The sequence below is a fragment of the Anomalospiza imberbis genome, chromosome 2 (assembly GCF_031753505.1).
Source record: "Anomalospiza imberbis isolate Cuckoo-Finch-1a 21T00152 chromosome 2, ASM3175350v1, whole genome shotgun sequence".
NCBI lineage: Eukaryota > Metazoa > Chordata > Aves > Passeriformes > Viduidae > Anomalospiza > Anomalospiza imberbis.
The window spans coordinates 16,737,521-16,759,372 of NC_089682.1; the positions used below are offsets into that span (position 1 = coordinate 16,737,521).

The following is a 21,852-nucleotide window of genomic DNA, read 5'->3' on the forward strand; positions in this document are numbered from 1 at the left end:
ACACCCTTCTGAAGCAGAAAGCCTAGAGAAGAACAGATTGGTCCCAATTGCTGTACTTCATCCCATCCCTCACCTTAGAACCTTTGCACAGGCAAGAGAAGCCACAGCAGCAAAGCCTGACCCATGAAGAAGCCTCCCTCGTCCACCACCCTGTGATTAATGCCCGCACACAAAGAATATGAAAATTTTACAATTCTTCTGAGAAAAAACAAACAAACAAACAAAAAAAAAACCCCACAAATTTTAAAGACCCACAACAGAACACAAACAAACAAAACCCTATCTCCTGGTCCTGGTGTTGGTCCAGAATTCAGCATTAGTGAACATCTCTGAGACAAAATTTCTATTGCTAAAACCAGCTGATTTCTTATATGTTTTCACAGAGAAACCTGTAATTAGGGCTAAGGCTTTTTCCAGAGAGATATGGCAAATTAAGTACATCAAGCTCAAACCATAGGACTACATCTGTCATATTTGCTCCCAAACATTACCTTCTGCATCATCATGAATGCACAGATATGTTTGGAAGAGTCAGCCAGGGAAGAAATTACCTCCCTGACTACCCTGGAGGAGATTACTCTAAAACCATCCAGCAACAATTGCTTCCATAGGAAAGATGTGACCCAGGTCCATCAACTTAATTCACATATGGCAGTTCTGCTCTGCCTAAAGTTCTGTTACACAGCACAAATTCAGGATATGCTGCACTGTCTCACATAGGTTGGCTGTTCCAGGACTCCCAAACAGTGTCTTATTTTCCTTAGAAGCAGTCATTCTTTAGTTTCTGTATTAAAAAATGAGTACTATCAGACATTTCTATTTATTAGGTATTAAAAAATATACTTTGTTGACCAAATGTCAACAGTAACTATCTTTTGTTATTCAAAGCTTATTTGAAAAAGAAATTGATGCTGTACACTAGAGATTACAAAGTTAATTCTGTTTAGTTTTAACACAGGCAATACACTGCACTAGATCAAAAAGGAAAAACAAATCAGAAAATGCTCTGATTCTTCAATATAGCCCACAGTTCTAACTCTCACCCAGTGTAGTTCAGTGCTGAAGAGCTGTGGATTAATTTGTGGTTAGTGAGCCAAGAAAGAAAATCAGTCACTGGAATCACAGCATAGTACCCTTTATCTGTAAATAAGAAAAAGCCTGGGTTTTGCCCTTCATTTCCCTATACAATAAACTACAAATAGCCACAAAGAGTGTTGAGAACAAAATTAAAATGTGTGAATGAATCTAATAATTTAAGATATTACAGTTTAAATATATGGATGAGTAAATATTTAACCTGCAGGTATGTATCTGTGGATGTTAGACTTTATAGATTAGGTTGCCACGCTCAAACTGTGTTAAAAGATCACAATCAGACAAGCTGCATGCTTTCCCTTGCAGGGATCACAAGACTACTTTTTGTGAGAGTAAAGAAAGTAAAATGAAGGACAATTTGGAAAACAATATTTTTTTTCAGCCTGATTTACCACTTTTCTATCTGAAAGAGGCACCAGTGCATGGTCTACTGAAAACAACCTCTTCCGTGTATAATTTTGTTCCTAATTCATGGAGCAAATTTTTTTTCTTCCTGCACAGGCAAGTTGTCGTAGATTATGTTCAGAGGGAAGAGACCTCAGGTAGTCCCAGATGAGCTACTAAACATCTGTGTGTGACTTGTACTGAAGTGTTCTCCTGAAATGAGAGTGAACTTCAACAGTACAAGTTTAACTGCTGCTTCTTCAGCAAATGTCCCTCCAATGCTAGTTGAGGGACAACTTCTCTCTAAAACCTTCATCCTCCAAGCACTTAGAAAGCCTCATTTCTTTTAATGCATTTTCACAGGTCAGATGCAGGCATGGCAAAAAGGAGGGGACTAAAAAATTAAGTTCTGTCAAACCTGTGCTAGCTTTGGGAATGCAGCACAACATACATCACCTGACAGAACTGGCAACATCTAGCTGTGTGTATGAATGCTGTGGTGGAGCCAGCACTGCAAAAGCCAGAGGCAGGGACAGCTCAAAGGATAAGGAAAGCATCAGCTCTGCTAGAGGCAGCTCAAGGAAGGAAATGGTAAAGCAAGGTGAGAAGCTGGATCCAGCCAACTCCAGGACCCACTCAAAGTTGTTTCACGTGAAGCATTTAAGTGCAAAAAGATTAGATGGAAAAATAAAAAGTAAGCCCAGCATTAACAGTTCATATGTTAAATCCTTCCAGATGGGACCCATGCACCACTGTTCTTTCTGTCTGATCCTGTGTTACAAAGGACTGAAGCCACAAAACTGCTCCGAGATCACACACATCTATAGTGAACTAGATCCTCTTTGAATTCAATTTCAGCAGGTATTAAAAGGAAAGGATTTCTCTTTCAGCTCTTGTTAGCATTTTCATCCCATTCTGGAATTTGTCTATCATTTCTATCTTTTGATTTAGAAATGTTAATAAAGATTGATGGTCTCCCTGAGGAAAAACAGGTGAGGAGATAGCACAAGTTGGATTATATCATCCTAATAAATCTTCCTTTCAAAACAAACACAGCTTTCTCTTCTTGCAAAATACTGCTCTTTAAAGACAATACTTTGTTTTTTTAATAAAGAAAAAAGGCTTTCAACTGTGTTAATGATTAGCAAATGATATGGCAGCTCACCAAGATGCTTAGGCCTGTAGCTTTAGTTACTTATCAGATTAATGCACATAAATGAAGGATTCTGTATTCTTCACTTACAATGGCTGAAGTTATCAGGTTTAGTGAGGGAAGGCTACAGCACTGAGCCTGAAAAATGGGGAGGATGAAGGAAGAAACTGAGGAGAAAGGAGCTCCTTGAACACACTCATAAGGATACTGCTGTCTGCAGCCTCCTTTGAGTTATGAATGATACTGAGAAATAAAAGAGCTTCAGAAGCAGCTTATAAAAATAATTAGTGGCATGAAAAGATCTACAGATGGAAAGACACTGGAGAGGTCTAATGTATTTAATTTAGATATAAGGGCACAAGAAAGAGGTACACAAAGGAATGAATAGCACAGAGAGAGAATTCCGGGATTCTTTAATTATCCAGCTTTGTAATGTAAGAACAAGTGGGTATTCAGAGAAATTAAACTAATTCCAGAGAGTTCCCAGGCAATACACAGGTAACCAGCAGAGCTGCTAGCCATGTTTCATCACTAAGGCCAAGAATTTAGGAAGAATTTTTTTTTAAAATCTCCCCACACACCCAGTTCAGTTAATAGTAGCATGTGCAATGGCAGCAGAGTGAACAAACAATACATAAGAAGCTCATGCTTCAAAGGACATGTCAAAGCCAAGCCTTCCTTCTCTACGATAAAGCTTCATGTGTGGGTAGTTGTTACTACTTTTTACTACAGTACTTCTTACACTTTGCTTGAACCATCTGCTACCAGCCATGATTTTCTGATCAAAACTATTTTTTCTGAGTATTTGAGGATTGCCATTAGGCTCAAGGTAGAAAGAATATTCTTTTCCTCCCCTGAGCCTTCTCTCCATGCGACCTCAGCCTGCAGCAGGCCACGCTTGGGATGGGAGGGAGCCTGTGCTGCTCTCTCCACTCTTACAGCACAACACTAACATGGCCAGGCGTTGTTTCCATGGCCCTGGAATGCCCCACAGAAGCATTTCATTTCCTCTCCAGCAGCAGCAAGGCTCACTGTAACTACCCAAAGTGGCTGTCATCCTCAGGTGTTTGAGGAGAGGACGTGCACGGACACCACTCCACTTTCCTTATCAGTGATAAAACGCGAACATTAATATAAGTCCTCTGCCACCGGCCATAGCTACAGAGTCCTCCTTCAGCTGTGGAAGCAGCTAAAAAGGAGTGCGTGCACCCAGGACCAGTGGTCTGGGCTCATTTCCACAGCTGAAAAGAAAACCATGTTCTCCCTAGGGAAATGGGCAGAGGAGTCAATCCTGCACCACATCAGCGCCTGGGGAGCACGGGGCAGAAGGGGCATCCTCCGTACACCTCAGGCCATAAGCGTGGGACAACTTTTGCCTCCAGAGGGCAGAGAAACGTAAATGGAAACGACGCAGCTCGCTGTGACTGCCCCGTATGCCCGGTCTTTTCAGTGAGTTCCCTGGGAGAGGGAGGGAGAGCAAAAAAAAAAAAAAAAAAAAAAAAAAAACCCCGAAGTGGTTCCTGAGGGCGGGAAGCTTTGTTGCCCGGATAATGAAGGAACGGCTGGCCCGCCACAGCCCCGCGTCCTCGCACAATCGCATCCCTCTCGCTTTGTTCCCGGCCCGCTCCGCCGTCCGCGGAGAAGCTCATCTGTCCCAGCAGGACGCGGTAATGATGGCAAGGGTTAAATACCACTTACGCGGGGGTACAAAAGGCCAGTATCATTTTATATGAGGCCAGACAGCTGGTTTGTATAATTCCAGTTTTCACAGAGCATTTTTCTTTCCAGTGCGTCCCCTTAAAAAAGCTTTTCCTCGTGAGTTAATTCTCTCACTGGAGAATGCCAGTGCAGCTCCAATTAGCTCTGAGATAATCCATAGCTAAATTCGCTGTCAAACTCAGACCTGGGATAAGACTTCAAGAGAAAAACTGTTATAAAAATCCTCATCATTAAATCACTTAAAGACAAGGCAGAAAGTTTGTTTTGTGTCTGTCCTGTTGTGGTTTTTCCCCCCCAAAAACCTAACCACTCTATGTTTCTAGGAGTTTCCAGATAAGAACATCTGTTTTTAAATAATCTCAGTGCTACTTTGGAGTTTCTACATCTTACAATGACATAATCAGCTGCTTTTTATTAACTTATTTGTTTGTGCAACAGCATTGGTGAATGTTCATCCATTCATCGCTGCACACCAAGCAACTGGGGCAGATCCAGTAGCAGGAGTGTTCAGTGCTTGCCAATTCTGGTATATCAACACTAAGTAGTAGCTGAATCACACTTGCCTTGCCTGAGCAGGCATTCAGTGGAGACAAACACATACACAGTTGCTTACCGAATCCTCTTTCCTCCACATTTTAACAGCTAAGAAGAGAACTAAAAGCATAAGGCAACAGCAAGGCATTTAAGGTGCAGCTGAATCCTCCTTCCCCTGTCTCCAAGACTCTTTCTGTCATGAAAAAAAATGTCCTTTTCCAGGGATATCCCTGCAACCATGAGTACAAGAAGGAGCTGATCCATGAGGACTCTTGTAAACAGAGTTTACACTATCATGCACAGCTTTGCAAGGCTTTGGAATACCATCCTAGAAGTTCTTGGAATTTCTCACAGTGTGAGAGAATAGTCTCTGACTGCCAAAGAGCTGAGGAGAGGGGGCAGAGCAAAACCAAAGCAGTCTCCTAATTTGATAACATGCTGTATGACCTTCACCTCAGCCCACTACTTGAAGCCTTTGGCACATGACTCTCCTGTGGAGAATGGATGGAGGATACTGGGCATCACTCTTCAATTCACAGGACAAAGAGCAGGAGCAGTAGTGAGACTCACAGGTGCAGAGTGTGCCACAACAGCCCTCAGGGACCAAATGTAAGAGTTTCACTTCAACTATGTGTAACAAGGGAGAAAGCCCTCTTTGCTGCACTCAGTCTGACTGACAAGCAAACTTCCCTGCAAGTCTTCCTAATGGCTCACAGCAGTGGACTTGATGCCTGTCCTTTTAGAGGGTAAATGAAAAAGCATGGTCCTTGAAGCTTTTAATCATGGCACCTCAAGCTCTTAAATGCTTCAAAGACTGGATTACAGAGAGGCACATGGAAGAACCAGAAAATTCCACAGAGTCCAGTCCAATTTCTACAACTATATATATTCTGTAACTACCCCTTTGACAGCACTATTCTATCTGATCTGATTTTGACTTTTTGCAATGAGTGGAAGTGGACAAGCTGCTTGGCAGCTGTGAAGATGCTGTGCATGATGGAGCGAGGGGGTGCTTCACTGAAAGGCAGGTCTCAATTTGTCCTACAGTGCCCAATGATCTTACAAGAAGATTGCCAGCAGTTTTGAAATGTCTTGACCAAAACACTATTGCTGTGCCTGCTGGAAACAAAAGCACCTTGTAATCATGCCATAAACCAAGAAGTTTTATAATAAGCCCTCTCCTCTACCAAACTGCCACTGTAAATAGAAGAATGGAGATCTCCACCTCCAGTAAAATGAACAAAGCTGTAGATCTGGGTTTAAAAGGTAAGGGGGATATGATTACACTTTACAAGCCACCTGCAGATCTTGAGTAAACTACTATTTAATTGAATCACTCTTCTGAAATTTCCTTTAAAGAAAAAGATAGATACTGACTCATTATGGTTTCTTTGATCCTTTCCAACACAAGCAGCTATATGAAACAAGTAATTTTCCTTCCCTGGGTCCTCCCCTATTTGCTTCCTGAAGTGTCAGCCTGCTCCAGGAGACTGTCCCTGCTTGTGCCATAACACTGCTTATCCTGCCTATCATCTCTGTTAAAGATGCAACAGTTCTGATTAAACTACTAATGAGGTAGGTCTACTGCAATGGGTGGGTAAATCATGTCCACCAAGGCACAGCAAAGAACAATCAAATCAGGACATTGTTTGTGACTTTCCCAGCCTCCACCAGCATTTCGGGAAAAGGCTGACTTCTAATACATCCTGTTCTGTCCATATCCCCACAGAAATAACAATCAAACCTAATGTTCTCCAAAACCCTTTTATGCTGGAGCATCTCTTTCTTGAGAGACTTAATACTTAAATGATCATTTAAATATTCTTCTGCATGTGCATGATATCTACACTCCCTCTATGCTTGTGAACTACAGAGGAAAAGCTAATGGTAGTTTAATAATACACTAAGGTGATGGCGACAAAAGCAAAGCTACAGCTTTCCATAACATTAGATTTACTATATTAAGCTTTTAATACTGCAAGAGATTAACAGTGACAGATTCTCTTGTAGAGTAGCAAAAGCTATTGCAATTCTTGCAACTTTCACATTAATCACATTTAAACATGCTGCTAACAGATGGGCATCATGGAGTGCTAGGTCTCTCACAAGCCAGTACTAACAAAAACAAGGTCTAAGAGATCTTGTGGCTTTGACAGTTCAGAGGCATTGTATATCCAGGCACCTTGTTATTGTTTTCATTGTATATTATCTAGGATTATTAGAAAAGCTCAAGTTAAACAGATGACAGACTTCAGCATACGTGAGCAGGAAGGGAGAGGAAGGGGGGCAGAAAGAGTAAAAACAAGACCACCCACACAAAGTTCCTCTAAGTCCATATTTCACATGCATGATCATGATTTTAAAACTACACAGGGCAAACATTAGGTTCTGCAGTGCAGCTTTTCCTCTGACACTGCTACCTGCAAAAACCTTTCCCCAAAGGCCAGCTACAAGCCCAAGCTGTGGAAAATGAGCTGCCAGGCTCAAACCTGGCTGGACAGAGAATGACAGTCTGTCCTCCCTCCCCTTTCATTAGTGCAGATGTCAGGTTCAGGGGGCCCTTTTTGACTGAAGCTGGGAGAGCACCTGAAGAAAGCCAGCATTAGAACTTGGCACCCAGATAGAACATAGATGTTTAATAAACTTCCCAGCACCGTTTTTTAATTAAACCAAGTCCCAAGGTAAAACCTCATCTTTACATGACTGTAATTAACCAGGACAAACTGTCTGTAACTTAAGAAAGCTCAATCTCCTCCATGAGCCAGACCTCAAAAGAAAGACTGGCAATTGTAAACTCAGCCCAACCTATGGCTAGTCCTCACAGAGTAAGGCCTGCAGATCTCCTCAGTTCCAGCCCGCAAGGACTCCTGCTTGCCAAAAAGTAAGACTGGAGAATCCCACCTGGGGGCACGGCCATCAATGCACCCAAAAGCATTTGCCCATGAAGGACAGAAGCACTCCTGATGTGGAAGGGTCTCAGCCTTGCAGATTGCCTGTCATTTACAAAACAGGTCTGTGTGTTGTTGATCTATCACCCCACAACCCAACTTGCTCTCACTGCTTGTGCGATAACTCCTCTGAGAGGAAGGATGTGCTGTCACTCTGCCACAGACGTGAGAAGAGAGTGACAAAAAGCCTGCAGCAGTACCCACTTCCCACTGTGACATTCATAGAACTTAAGGGACTCATCTGAACTAGAAATTTCCTCTGCTCAAGAATGAAAGACAGGCTCACCATTGAACAGGATGGATGGCCCAAAGCTTAGAGTGCTTAAACTTGGTGATCTGAATGGCACTAACAACCTTCCCCTAAGCTGTCATGAAAAGTCAGTGGATGAATCCAGATCCCCTAGGCAATAGCATTTTAGCCACTGGGTCCTCTTTCTCAGTTACTGCAAAACTAAACATTCTCAGCTCACTCAGGTGGAGTTCAGCACCTGGATGGGTCTGAGTCTGCTCTACACACCTACCAACCACTGACTGATAGCAGCAGAGTCCACCTAAAAGCTATTTGCTGTGTTTCCCCATAAATCACATTCCAGTGTCCACAATGTGCTTGGCCAGGACCACACTGACATGGGGCTTCCAGGGAGCAGAATTCACATGATACTCACAACTGACCACCAGTATTCCAAAACAGCAGAAAAAAGGCTGTAGAGATATGAAAGGAAAATTCAGGTGTGCTTCCACAAGCTCTACAATTTTGTAAAATGTTACTGTAGTGCTATCAGGGCACAAAGTAGTGGAAAGTACTCTGTATTATGTCAATGAAAATAATACTGGTATATAATTCTGCATCCTCATACCCAAGGAATATGATCTGAAAGAAAAAACAGGAATTACTTTGACACTGGAGATGTAACTTGGACAAAGAAATATTGTAGTATAAACCAAAGTTTGTCTCAGTCAGCTCTAGCCTTCAATACTAGAGTACTTAATTATGCTATCCAACATTTAGCTGTAGGGCTCTGTCCATCTGGCTCATGCCACTAGAATCAAGAAGCTACACAAGAGCAGACTGCAGCAAACAAGGTCAGCATGCGCCAACTTCTGTAGAGACATATTTAACAAGCCCAAGGTTGGACTGTCTCAAAAGGGAACAATGGCACAGGAGACACCTCTTTGTGAAAACAAATACAACACATTCCTTCAGTGCTCAGTGCATCTGCAAATGACACTGTATCACAGAATGACGGAATGAACTAGGCTGGAAAAGACCTTTTGAGATCAAGTCCAACCTATGACCTAGACTTGCATCACTTTACTTTTCACTTACCCATCTGTTTTCCTGGAATATTTTATTTCATTAACTTGGATTTTCTGCATTTATTTTTTATTTTTCAACCCTTGCTGTAATATAGCAGGGGCAGTTCATTCAAAAGCCAAGTCTTTACTCTTGCAAGTATGGAAGTACCAAACAGCAGAATTCCCACACCCCTAAGCAAGATGTATCTCACTTCTGATCACCCATTACATGCAGTAGAAGAGTTTCCATCAAAAACATCACAATCTCTGAGTCCAAACTTATCTTCTATTGAGAGAAAGAGGGAATGGGAAGAAAGTGAACTCAACCATAACATGCTTTTGGATGAAGATACAAAGTCAAAACAAGCAAAAAACAGGATACATCAATTACCTTCAATTTTTACCTATGTAATGAGAGGTGGAGTAATAAATATTTTCTCTCATTTGACCAGTTTGCTGCTAATGTGGCTGTAAATTTCTTTTCCCATTCATGAAGCTTTCCTAATCTCAGTGACCCATATGACTTTGTCCAATCTTTACACTGGTCTTCTTCCGTTATCTGGATACACATTTCTCTGTATGTATATATATATATGTATATGTATGTGTATGTGTGTCTGTACACAAAGTTGTTCCTCCTCTAGTGACACAGAATTTTGAGGAAGAATCTCTTCTTGTTTTTCTTCCTCATTGAGGAAAACTTATTTCAATTGTCGTTTAAAAAGGTCTGCACAAAAACGGGCACACTTACTTCTTTTATGGTGACAGAACCTTTAAGTCTCACAGTCCAAGATGCTGCTTATCAAGACAGATCTAAAGCCAAACAAGACTCAGGAAGGAAATAAATAATCAGCCTGAGCTATGACATTTTGCAGTTTCCTCTTATTTTCTTTAACTAATTGCCATTCTACTAGGTTCTTAGGAACAAGCCGATAAATGAAACATATTTTAATCTACACTAATAATTTGTGTTAAGTTCCACTTGGACAATTTCATAAATTAATAGTCACATTATAGCTGGTGAATGTAGCTGTAACTCATTCACTCATTTACAGACACAGCATTCTCAAATACAGGTGCTCATTTTCATATGTACCTGTAGGCATATGATTTTATTGTTGGATCTGAGAGAGAATTGTACTCTAAATTGTGTGTGTATTGACAGAGGTCCCTAAAAACATTTACAGCACAAACTGGGTAAGTACCCTAGGTCATACTTCAATCTGGACAGTGCACATCAGCTAAGAGGGATCTATAATTAGTGATAAACCTTCAGGTGAGCCTCCTAGTCTCCCTTAGGAGGGTTTTGTGCAGAGCACAGCTTATCCAACCTCTGTCTTGGCACCAAGGCTATATCAAGCCTGTGGCAGCTGTAACAGAGGCCTAAAAATACTACTGAAGTAATGAAGTAGTGATACTTATTTTAGAATATTAGCAGAGTAATGATTGCCACAAAATACACTTCAGCTACAGTGCAATTTGAAAGTACAGGAACTTAAACCAGTGCTTTTAATGTGCCAGCACAATGAATGCATTTACAACATCTATTAAAAGCAGGTTATGTTTGGGGAGGGGGATAATTACATCTTAGCAGGTAGTTTATTAACTGAACAAGACAGCATCACATTAAAGATAATCAATGGAGAATAAACCGCAGTTGTAAAAATTAATATTGTTCATTCACACCATGAAGGGAGTGAGGGGGGGTTGTCTATGCTATTAAGACAGAAGTAAAAGGATAACCGCTGTGAAACCACCATGAGAAGAGGAGTAAAGGACAGGATGGCACAAAACGAAAGTCATTCAAGGCATAAGTTTCAAAAAAACAATATTGAAATTGAAAATAAATAATCAGCAATTCTAGAGTGGAAAAAGGAATATGAACAACCAGTTTTGCAAGCAGTGGAACTAATGAAGCCTGGTTTTCTCCAGCTTTTATGTCATGCAAAGACTGACTTTCACACTGAAATAAATGTGAGCTCCAACTGGAGAAGCACCTTTTTTATTAGACTGGAACATTTAGATGGGAATCCTTCCCCAGTAGATTTTCTAATTTCTAATAAAGAACAAGACCTTCCTCCAAATGCAGTAGGAATAATCTGTCCTCTCCTTTACCTGGCAGCCTCTTTTATGATTTCTGCATTGTGGCAATGTAGTTGAAATTGTAGCTGAGTAACAAATATAAAATTCCTGAATGGCTGGTGTGAGATACCCAGGCACACCCACCTCCTTCCCTCCTATGCACACAGAATGTGCTATTCCTTCATACTTGTTTTGCATAAGAAACAAGGCTAAAAACAGTGCTGCCAGGATAATCCAACTTATGGGGAAAATTTGTCTTTGGTATGCTATCCATGTGCAAGGCTTCAGGCAATTTTCTGCAGAGACCAAGACCTCAGGTTCTTGCAGCAATACTTCTTGCAGGGAACAGTCAACACAGGAGGGGAGATGAGATCTCCTCAGTGTGCTGAGATAGGAGCCTCTGTGATGACTTTAACTGCTGGGGTAGAGGAAGGCCAGAGGAGCTGAGTTTAGTACAGCCTGAAGCAGAAGAACCAGTCAGAAGTGGGTTTGGATAAGTATGAGAAAGTCATCTGCCCAGGGTTAAGGCTGAGCATATGAAAGTCAGTGGTCAAACCATGATAAATGATTTCTTTTCTTAGAAATTAATTAAGATACATCTCTTGACTCTCTGCCTGTACACAACACTCAACCAAAAACCACTTCACCAAAGAAAAGACCATGCCTATGACAAGAACTGGCCCTCTTTTTCGGGCAGGTAAAGAAACTTTACAGAGAGAAAAAATGGAACTGGGTAGCATCCATTCTTTGGACTCACTCTGATTTGCATGGTAAGCATTAAATCATAATTAATCTCTTGTTTCACTTAAAATTAAATCACTCCTTATCATGGATCACTAGATCACCAAGTACTGGATGCAGTGAAACATGTATAGCATCTTAAAAAAGTTTGCCTCTGAGCATCACAGTGAGTTACTGCTGCCTATCTTGAGTTCCATCATCCAGAAGATCTGATTTCTGCAATTATGGACATGGCTTCTGAAGAGAACAATGCTTGGCAATGCCTTTTTGGGAAAGAAAAAAAAATTCATGCAAAATTGAGCATGCACAGAGAGCCCAGTTTTGCCTTTAAAGCAATCCAAAGCCTCTGGACACACTGGAATTTTTCAGTGCACCTTACATATTCTGCTCATAAGAATGACCCAATTCTGTAGCCACTGATACACCTTCAAGAAGGATTAGCACTTTTTCCCCCCCAGCTCACCCTCTGTCCAGATCAACTTAAAAGTCTGTTCAAACATTGTCAAGATAACAAAAAACACTTTAAGAAGGCAGGGGGAAAAGCTATGGAGGCCTGAAGACTCTGCATTTTTATAGCACAAACACATGCTCATTCCCCTTAATCACATGCACACACTTGCAAGGCATCTCCTCCAAACTTTCTCAGGGACTCGGTCTGAGTGGCTGTAGTTCAAAGTCCAACTGCCTTGGCAGCTGAAAAGAAAGAGAAAACCATGGTGGCTTTGTAAGAATTACTGTGATCTTATTAAAAAAAAGTATGTCATTCTCTGCTGGGACTTAACATGGCAGTGCCATGCAGCACTCATTGAATTGAGCAGCATTTCAAGCACACAGCTCCTGGTATAATAAGACTACGGGCTTAATTAGGTTCCTATCAGTATTGCTTTTTTCCTGCCTTCAGCCAAGAAGGTATAAGGAAAGACTGTCCAATACAGATACTGCAATTTAAAGTCTCAAGTTAAGAACACAGTGGGTGTATATCTACTATGAAATCTACCCTAAAAACATGCCAGTTGTTAAACTAAGCAGTGCATTAGAAGCAGTTAGATATAATGAGAATGTAAATGGAAAGTATTCTAGGGAGATATTTCAGCTAAAAACAGCATACACACTACGCTATCTGTTATTTTAATCATGCTTTAAGCCCTGCCTTTTTGAACTTTTTATAAATTCTGCTATCTCCTTTTGCAGTTACTTATATATTGGTGTATAAATTCAAAGACGAGAAGCAATTAGGAATGAAGCGAAGACTCCCTCTCTTGATGCTAATACATCAAAGGAAGTGAAAAAAAACTTCCCCCTTCATACACACTGGGTAACACAGAGAGTTTCTGCTCTTCACAGCCTAATAGCCCAAGTAGTTCCAATCAAGAGTCTGATGTCAGCCTCTGATTACATGGAGATGCCAAGCGATTGGAAAGAGCAGCTTTTGAGAAATCCCAGCTCTCTGACTCCAGCGACCACGCAACCCTGCAACAATGCATTTAAAACACACACGTGTATTACTCATATCAGCTGGTCCTATTTTTCCCCCCACTTTGGAGATCACAACATTGCTATTAAGAGTTCCCTGGGGGTATCTGCTTGTTTTAGGTACAACATGTGTGAAGGAAATGTGTCACATCAGGGGCGTTTTTAAGCAGCTGTCGCTCCCCTGGACCCCTGGATCTCTTTTGCTGTCCAGTTTGGAGAGAGGAAGAGTGAGATGCTGTCTTTAAACAGACACACTTCAGAAGTCTGCTTTTGCCTGAATGGAGAAGGAGAGGTTGGGACTGGCTCATGGCAGGGGTCGGTAAGGACTGCTCCCATTCTTTTTCTGCACCTTTGCACATTTCTGCCAGATCAGCCTAATCTGATCCTCGGAACTGAAGCCTCAGAACAGGTAAACCTATATAAGAAATGCCAACAAAACCTGATTCTGCTGATCCAAAGCAGCAGCTGAGTGGCACCCTGAAATTGGGTATTTATATTTCCTTCCTGCAAGTCCTTTCCGCAAGTCCTTCCCTGAGTCCAAGGACATTTGAGAACTGTGCAAGAGCTTTGGAAACACTCCAGGCCCTTCATCTTTCAAAAAGGAAAATGAACATCTCTTATGCATCTGAATCAACAGGTGAATGACCTCCCCATGCCCTCAGCATGTTACCAGAGTCCGTTTATTTCTTAATCACAATATCTCCCCTGTATGAGCAGGGAAACTAACCAAAAGTAGGAATGACTCCATTGATTTCACTGGAACATTCATCTTATGTTTCTGCCTGAACACAAACATTACGCTATTAAGGCTTTTAAATAGAAGCATGAAGTTTTTAAGGGGCTGTAGGAAGAATTTCTGTTAAACCATTAGATCCACAGTTATTTCATATCTCTCACAGGTCTGGTTCTATGTTCTCTGTAGTTTTGCTCCTGTGTAAAGGAGACCTTATTGGTCTTAAAGGAGCTAAAACATTTCCAGCAGAATTTCTAATAAACCCACTGGAGACTCTTGCTTGGGTCTTGAGCATGAGCCAGAAAGAAGCTGTAGTGAGGTGGAAATCAAGCACTGATTATTTTTTTATGTTTTCTTAACTGGCAGGCTCTCCATCTAGCAAAAAAATCCCCAAACATTCCAACCTGGTACATTAGCTTAAGTACCATTTGTGGAATGAGAAGCAAGGAGCTGTAGAACAGACGAATGCTTTCTGAGCTACACTAGTGGAAGACCAAGTAAATGACACTCAGCAAAACAGGGAATGGCTTTGGAGGAAAACTTCTGCTTTCCCTCTTCATCTGTTCCCTCTTCATCTTCAGGCTGTGCCAGACAAAGTCGAGTGAGTCTACCTGAGCACTGAGCTCTCAGAGCCTTTCCTCCGAGCATCTCACTGGCCTTGGCAGGACAAAGGATTTTATACCATGCTTTTATCTGCAAAGAGACCAGAGTCTGCATTCCACAAGCTAACATGGCTGAAAGTGACAACCCCAGCTTTCAAAAAGTTACATCCCTGCCAAAGCCACCTGACAAATTCCATCCCATTACCTTCTATCAGATACTAAATGCATGAGAAAAAAATACCTCAAGGAAAGCCTCTGAATGGTTGTATTCCTGTGTTAAAGGTCTTCTATCACCGTGCTGTAAACAAAGATAAGGCATTTTTCTGCTAAATGACAGTACTCTAGCTAATGGTGCTCTAGTAATGTTAAGGTAAAGTGGGGAAGAGATCCTTAAGTGAGCAGGTTTTTCTTCCTCTGTCCCTTTGTTGTTCTGACAGCAGTAAAGGTAAGAAGGAAAGCCCATGCTTTGGCCTCCCTCTCCACTCAGCTAATGTGCCATCAATCCTCTGCATTTAGAAGAAACCATGCACTGAGGAAATTCTCCAACATTCCCACACCCACAGCTTGGGTTATTTGCATTCATGGGCAAACCACAGGCAAGTGTACAGGAGAGGTGAGTTCTGTAACACAAATGAGTACACAGTGACCAGCACAACACCAAGAAACCAAACCGGACAAGTAAAGCCAGAAGCCTTTGTCCTTTTCCAAAATGACAAGTGAAGAGGTTGTGTCATTCCATTCAGGCAGGTAAAGGAAACAAAGCTGAAAGTGATGGATTACTACACCGAGTGTACAGCTGCTTTTCTTTGGAGGTTTTATTCTGCACCCAACAAAGACTTGCCAATTAATATCATTTCAGTGAACAAAGGGAGCTCTGAATACATCCTCTTGCTTCATGTCCCCCAGGTTACATTGTAGTGCACCTCTAAAAGTGTAACTACCCTCACACTTAGATAGGCTCACTAACTATAAAGGACAATAATGCAACGTTAAAGGAAGCTAGGAATCTCTTCTATTTTGTCTCCAGCAGCATCTGAGATATTTTTGTGTAAATGTATCAACTCATGGAGATCTACAGCTGCACCTCAGTACCACAGAAAATCCATACAATGAAAATTGCACTTTGGATCTCAAGGCTCTTGAGAAGCTGAGATAAAGTGCAACACTTATCTTCCCAACATGGATGCTTTTTTTCTTTCAAGATGCATCTACTCTTAAGGTCTTATGTACCTCCCTGAAGATCTCTGCAAGGATGCTCACCAATCCTAAGCCTGGGATGGCCTTACAATGCAACTGAATTCTGAGATGGAAGCACGACAATTTCTTGATTACATTTCAACAGCAATTGAGACTTCAGCACATTAAGTCAAGGAGGAAGAGGTGCATTTTCTGATGAGCTATGGGTCCAAAATATGTTTTGTAAAAATGGTAGGATTGTGGCAGAAAATACATGAAAACCTTTTAAAGGATTAAAAATTAGTCTGCAGTGCCCAAAACCCAAACAGAAAAGCATTATATCAGTGTGGTTAAAAGCCACACTAGCAAAAACCCCAAACCAAACAAAATCAAAACAAAACCACCTAAAAAGCACAATGAAAGAGACTAAAAGCAAGAGTGAAACTTGCCAGGCTGTTCTCAGTAACCAACTTCAATCAAACAGAATAAATTAATGCAGAGCCTAAAATTATAAAGAATCAGATCGGAGCTGTCTTTTTTATCTCAATATTGACACTTCAGGAAACAAGAAAATCCTATAGAGGAGCTCACTAGAAATTCAGGGGCCTCTGAAGAGCAGAGTAACATGGGAGATCCCCACACTTTGAAGCAGCTGCATCACTAAATGTTAGCATATAGCAAAATCAGGAATGGAAAAGTGGAGCAATGAAGATACAGCAGGCAACTTCTGGAAACCATACAGCTTTTGGAAAGATTGGCTACTGGTAACACACTGATGCTTAAAAAAAAAAAAAAAGCCTGGAATGTGTGGAATTCTCTGGGATACTAGGGTGCAAAAAGGATCTCATTAGCTAGGGCTTTCAAAATCTGCTGCCCGGTTGTTGCCTATTATTCAGAAAGCAAGATGGCTTACATCATCAGTTTCTGTAAAGTACAATATTCCACTTAAACTGCCAGATCTCTAGTCCCCTAGACTGAGAAATCATCTTTCCAAATAACCATGGAGGCACTGAGTCCCAAGTCTACACACTAGTCCAGCACTTCTGTGTTTCCGTATTACCAAGATAATCAAGCATCTAATAATAAAACTGGGCAGTACCACACCGCTCAGTTCTCTTGCTGCCAACAAGAAAACGCTAAGCAACATCCAGACTGACAACAATCATGTTATTTCCACATGGTTCTGCTTTAGAAACAGACCCTGGAACTGCTCATGATGAAAAGCAGTGGAGTGGCAGAAGGGCAAAGTAGTTAGAGCAGGAAAGCATTTCTCACCTTTGTTTCTCTTACATTCAGAGGATGGGAAAGGATTCATATTTGCAAGATGCTGGCTGGCCAGAGGCTTAAAAGAAAGATGAAAGGACAAGCAGCATCCGGGGAGGCAGAGGCGAGGGACCTTGAGTTTTTGAAGATGACCTGCTTGTAACTGCCCAGAATCCATCCTTTATTGTGCCTAACAAAGTTTTCCAATCACACTGAACAGTGACAAAATCAAAGGGCAACACATAGGTAAATACCTTTACCAGTAGCTTAGTAAAGGATTTTAAAAATACTTTTCTTAAAGCAGAATATACACATACTTGCAAATGTTCACCATTGCAACAGCAACAGAGCTGAGAATGTTAAGTCCTCATGAAAATGACAGCAGTAGTGATAAGCATTAGTAGAAAAATGCCAGTTTTAATTAATTTTAATTCTTTGTTAATATTCCCTGAATCCAACATAGATATTTTAATATAATGATACATAATTTTCAGTATAAAACATTATTATGCAAAACTGTATTATATGCTACTTTCAGAAGAACTCCTTTCCTGCTCTCCTTCCCCTTGGTATCATCTCTGCAATTGCTAAGGAATAGTATTCTGGGCAAGAATTGCCCCTCTAACCACTAGCTCCAATTGCTCTTGAGATGGCATTAGCCCATAATTTCCTTTTCCTAATGCAGCCTGAGTGTTCACAGGGGAATCTCAGAATACAGCTAGCTTATGAGGCCTGGAGAAAAAGGCCTTCCATTGTCACAGCTCAGTATCTGGGGTGTGTCCAGTAGCATTATTCTCAAATCACAGTGCTGCATTTGAAGATGTAATATGAAGAATGTCTCACTATGGCAAGATAGGCTAGTAGTTTTAAACTGAATACTTGAAAACCTTGTGGCTGGGCTGCACTGTCCTGGTGTTAACTTCCCAGTACATGGTGCCTCGGTCAATACACCAATAAGCCCAGCCCCACCAGACTCATAATATGCAATAAATTCAATGCAGCCATCATAGTCATGCCATGGGTGGGGTGGCTGCATGCCTGTCACCAGCTTGTGCCTTATGGTTGTGAGTCCAAACCTCCAGCCAGTTCTGAATTATTCTCAGATGTGTCATTTGGGCTGGACAGCCAAAAGACAGCCCTGAGGCCATCCCATCATTTCCATGCTCACCACAGGAGATTGAAGTCAGTATGCCTTAATGGGATGCTGATTAGGTCCTGGGCAGATCTGTGACCACCTGTAATTGCTCTCTTGGTTTCAAAAAAACTACTGGGTGTAGTAACTTGAGTGCAATACTTTCAGGAGTGAATTATGTAGGCACTTCATGCATAAAACAAACATTAGCATAGTCTTGCTGAAAGTAATAATGAAGGAGGAGGCGTCAGCCCAGAGAGGAGAAAGCACACTATCATTATACACTACAGAGAAGATGGGCAGCTTCCTGCCAGGCAGTTTTATCTGTCCCTTGGGAACAGTGAGCGGTCTGGAGGCCAAAGGGAGGTATTGCTGTGGATGTGTATGGATTTTGGGGGAATGTGAGGAGATAATGTGTAGAACGGTGCTGTTCAGCTCTGGGTCTCAGCTTAGATGTTCAGATGCAGCACTATGTAAATGCAGCTCTGCTGATCTAACACTGGAGGGGGAATAAAAGCAGCCAGAAGAGGCAAAGAAGTTGACTGTTCACGTACGCTGGATTGTATCGAGGCTTTCACCTTTAGGGAAGATGTGGTACAGCTGCATGAAGAAAAGTGAGGAGGACAGGGAGGTGTGCTTTGAGCAGCTGTACAGCTGCAGGCAAGACACACACCTACTAGAGGATGGGTGGGGGCAAAGCCCAGCGTTGTGGAGGATCCCATGGCTGACCAGACCTAGGGACATCTGCAGATCTATCAGCGGCACTGTGCTGCATACAAGAGGAAGGAGGAACAGCTGGCAAGCACAGGGAAGATCGTGCCCAAAAACTTCTCCCCTCTTAAAGAGAGAAGAATTTAAAAGAAAACCAAACACTAAAAAAATTTATCATCACAGGGATAAAGCCAGACTCTCTAATTAAGCAGATGACATAACTGTGCTGTAATATCAAGATTTTGCTCTGTGATTTGCAAATAAGCTGCACTTGCACAATCCAGAAAGAAAAAAGCCATACAGATTAGAACAGCCAACTCTGCTCTCACTTACATTAGTATATACCCACACTTACTCAGCTCAAAAGACCTACAGATGAGAATGTGATACGAGGAGTTTCATTTCCTCTGACAGTTCCCTCACTAGCCTAGCCAAGCCTCCTTCTCACTGCAGTTTCCAATCACAGCCCAGCACTCTGCTCTGATTACACACTTATCCTGAAACCACAAAAAATCTCCCTCGGTCTCATCTATGGTTGATGTATATTAATACATCACCAGCAAAGTCACTGTACAGATGCTGAGTATGCAGCTTAAATACCATGAAACACTTAAGGCTTGATTCTGTTAATCAGGACAGCTTCATTGATCCTACAAGAGTTACATATATTCCACCATGCTCCAGAGGGGAGGAAATCCAAAGCACAGTTTTTTAAATGGCATATTTATGAAAACCACCTATAAGAGGGCATGGTCTTGCTTGCCATAGTGTAAACTCACTTTGCTCTACTTAGTGGAGCTACTCAGGATTTAGAGGGGTACAGCAGAAGGCAAAAGCTAAGCCAAATTCTCATTTCAAGCCACTGCTTTTCTTTGAACAGATACTGAAAGATCAGAACCAATACCAATCTCTGCTACTCCAGATTTCCAACCCACAGCTCTGTCTATCAAAAAACCACATATCCACAAGTGCTCGGGAAGCGTATGCACCAGTGAGAGTACAAAATCATTACACTGCTGTGAACACAAGCCATATTCAGCAGAAATCAGCAGCTGTTAGGTCTACAGAGCTTTTCACTGCTTTTATAGTTTGGGTGGAGAAGAAACAGGATTCAAGCACTGCTCATAACACAAGTTCTATATTGCCTTGATCTTTATCCTCCTCCCCCTCCTCCACCCTCCTCTCTTCGCTCTTCAGGGCCACTCTTTAAACAGAAAGAAGTCATTAGCCAAACTTCCCTCATTTTATGGCCCCGACAGTTAGGTAACGACGAAGCAGTTTTATTATTTCTACTTAAGAGCGTTCGATCGGGAATTCAGAGACACATCTAAGGTGAATATATCTGTCGGGGAAGGGGGACAGGCCGGCAAAGGGAGAAAACCTAAATATGCCCGAGTGCGGCGGATCATCTCCATCAGCCCTGGCGCCCAGCTGACAGACCTCGTCCCACTCCCTGGCCAAACCCTTGGCTGCAGAAGATGCGTCCCGAGAGCCCCGCCAGCCAGCTCCTTACGTAAGGCACAAACCACTGACATCATCCCTCCCGCCGGCATCGCCGCGGCGCCCAGCGGCGCCCGCAGACCCGACCCGACCCGCGCCCGCCCGTTCCCTTCCCACTCTGCTGCCCCGCCAGGGCTCCTTTCCCACCGACTCTGGCCCCAAACTTTGCACGGCAGGTTGCCAGGGGATTGGTTTCCCCGCCGGGTGCCCCGTGCTGCGGTGCGCTCCATCCATCCCGCCGTGCGCTCCATCCATCCCGCGGCGCTCCCATCCATCCCGCATTCCGTGGTACTTACGCACTGCCTCCTGCTTGGGGTCGAGGCCGCGCACGGCTCCCTGGAGGCCGGCGATGCGGCCGTGCAGCGCCCGTACGCGGCGGTGGGTACCCTGGATGTCAGCCTCGACCTCCTGGAAAAGGGTGCAGGCGTGCCGGGCCACGTCGGAGAGCTGTCGGAGGATCCGCGACAGGGCTACGTTGCTGACCGAGCAGAGGTCCAGCACCATCAGCACCGCTGCCGCCTCCTTCTCCCCGCCGCCAGCCGCCTCGGCGCCCTCGCTCGCCGTTCCCGGCTCCTCCGGCGGCGGGTCCCGCGGCAGCGGTGGCGGCTCCGCGCCCCAGCTCTCCTCCAGCACGGAGGCGGCGGGCTGCCGCCGGCACAGCCGCTGCGGCTCCACGGTCCGCTTGGCGAAGGGCATGGCCGAGCCCTCGGCCGGAGGTCTCCTGGGCTCCCGCGGGCACTGGAGTGGATCGCTCTCCTCCTCCTCCTCCTCCTCCTTCTCTTCCTCCTCCTCGTCGTCCCTCTCCTCCTGGCCGCCGCCGCTCCTTGCCCGCCGCCGTCACTCGCGGGCGGCCGCCGGCGGGCGGCTCATCGCCTCGCTCCCTCCTGCGCGGGGCTCCTGGGCTGCGGGGCGGCCGCCGCGCCGCCGAGCATCCGCCGCCGCCGCTGCCGCTGCCGCCGCGGGGAGCCGGGGCACATCCGCGCCGCCTCGCTCGCTCGCTCGCTCGTTCGCTCTCACGCCGTCCCGCTCCGGCGGCGGGTGTGAAGGGGCGGCCCGAAAACCCGGAGAGAGGAATCCCGCGGCCGCGAGGAGGAGCGAGCCGCCGAGCCTCCCGCCCGGGAGAGCGGCGGGGCGGGGGCGGGCGGGGGGACCGGGGCGGTGCCGAGCTCCCGCCGCCGCGGGGAGGCGCTGCGGGGCGGCCGCGGTCCCGGTGCGCGGGCGGCGGAGGCACCGGCGGCCCCTGTCGGGCGGGGACCGCGGCTCCGGGCAGACTCTGCCTCCTCGCCCCCGGCCCAGCCCGTCTGCTCTCC

General features: G+C 43.8%; 1 protein-coding gene across 3 annotated transcripts in view; it reads right to left on the reverse strand.

Moving 5' to 3' along the window:
• NHS (NHS actin remodeling regulator) overlaps positions 1-21,420 on the reverse strand; it is a 243,897-nt gene extending 222,477 nt beyond the window's left edge. For 2 of the 3 annotated variants that reach the window (XM_068179964.1, XM_068179962.1), the window contains exon 1: positions 20,839-21,419. In XM_068179964.1, coding sequence (XP_068036065.1) covers positions 20,839-21,238 — 400 coding nt within the window. In that variant the 5' untranslated portion in view covers positions 21,239-21,419. Of the gene's footprint in view, positions 1-20,838 lie in introns of all 3 variants that reach the window. The other variant, XM_068179965.1, reaches the window with a different exon arrangement.
• Between the last annotated feature and the right edge of the window lie 432 nt (positions 21,421-21,852).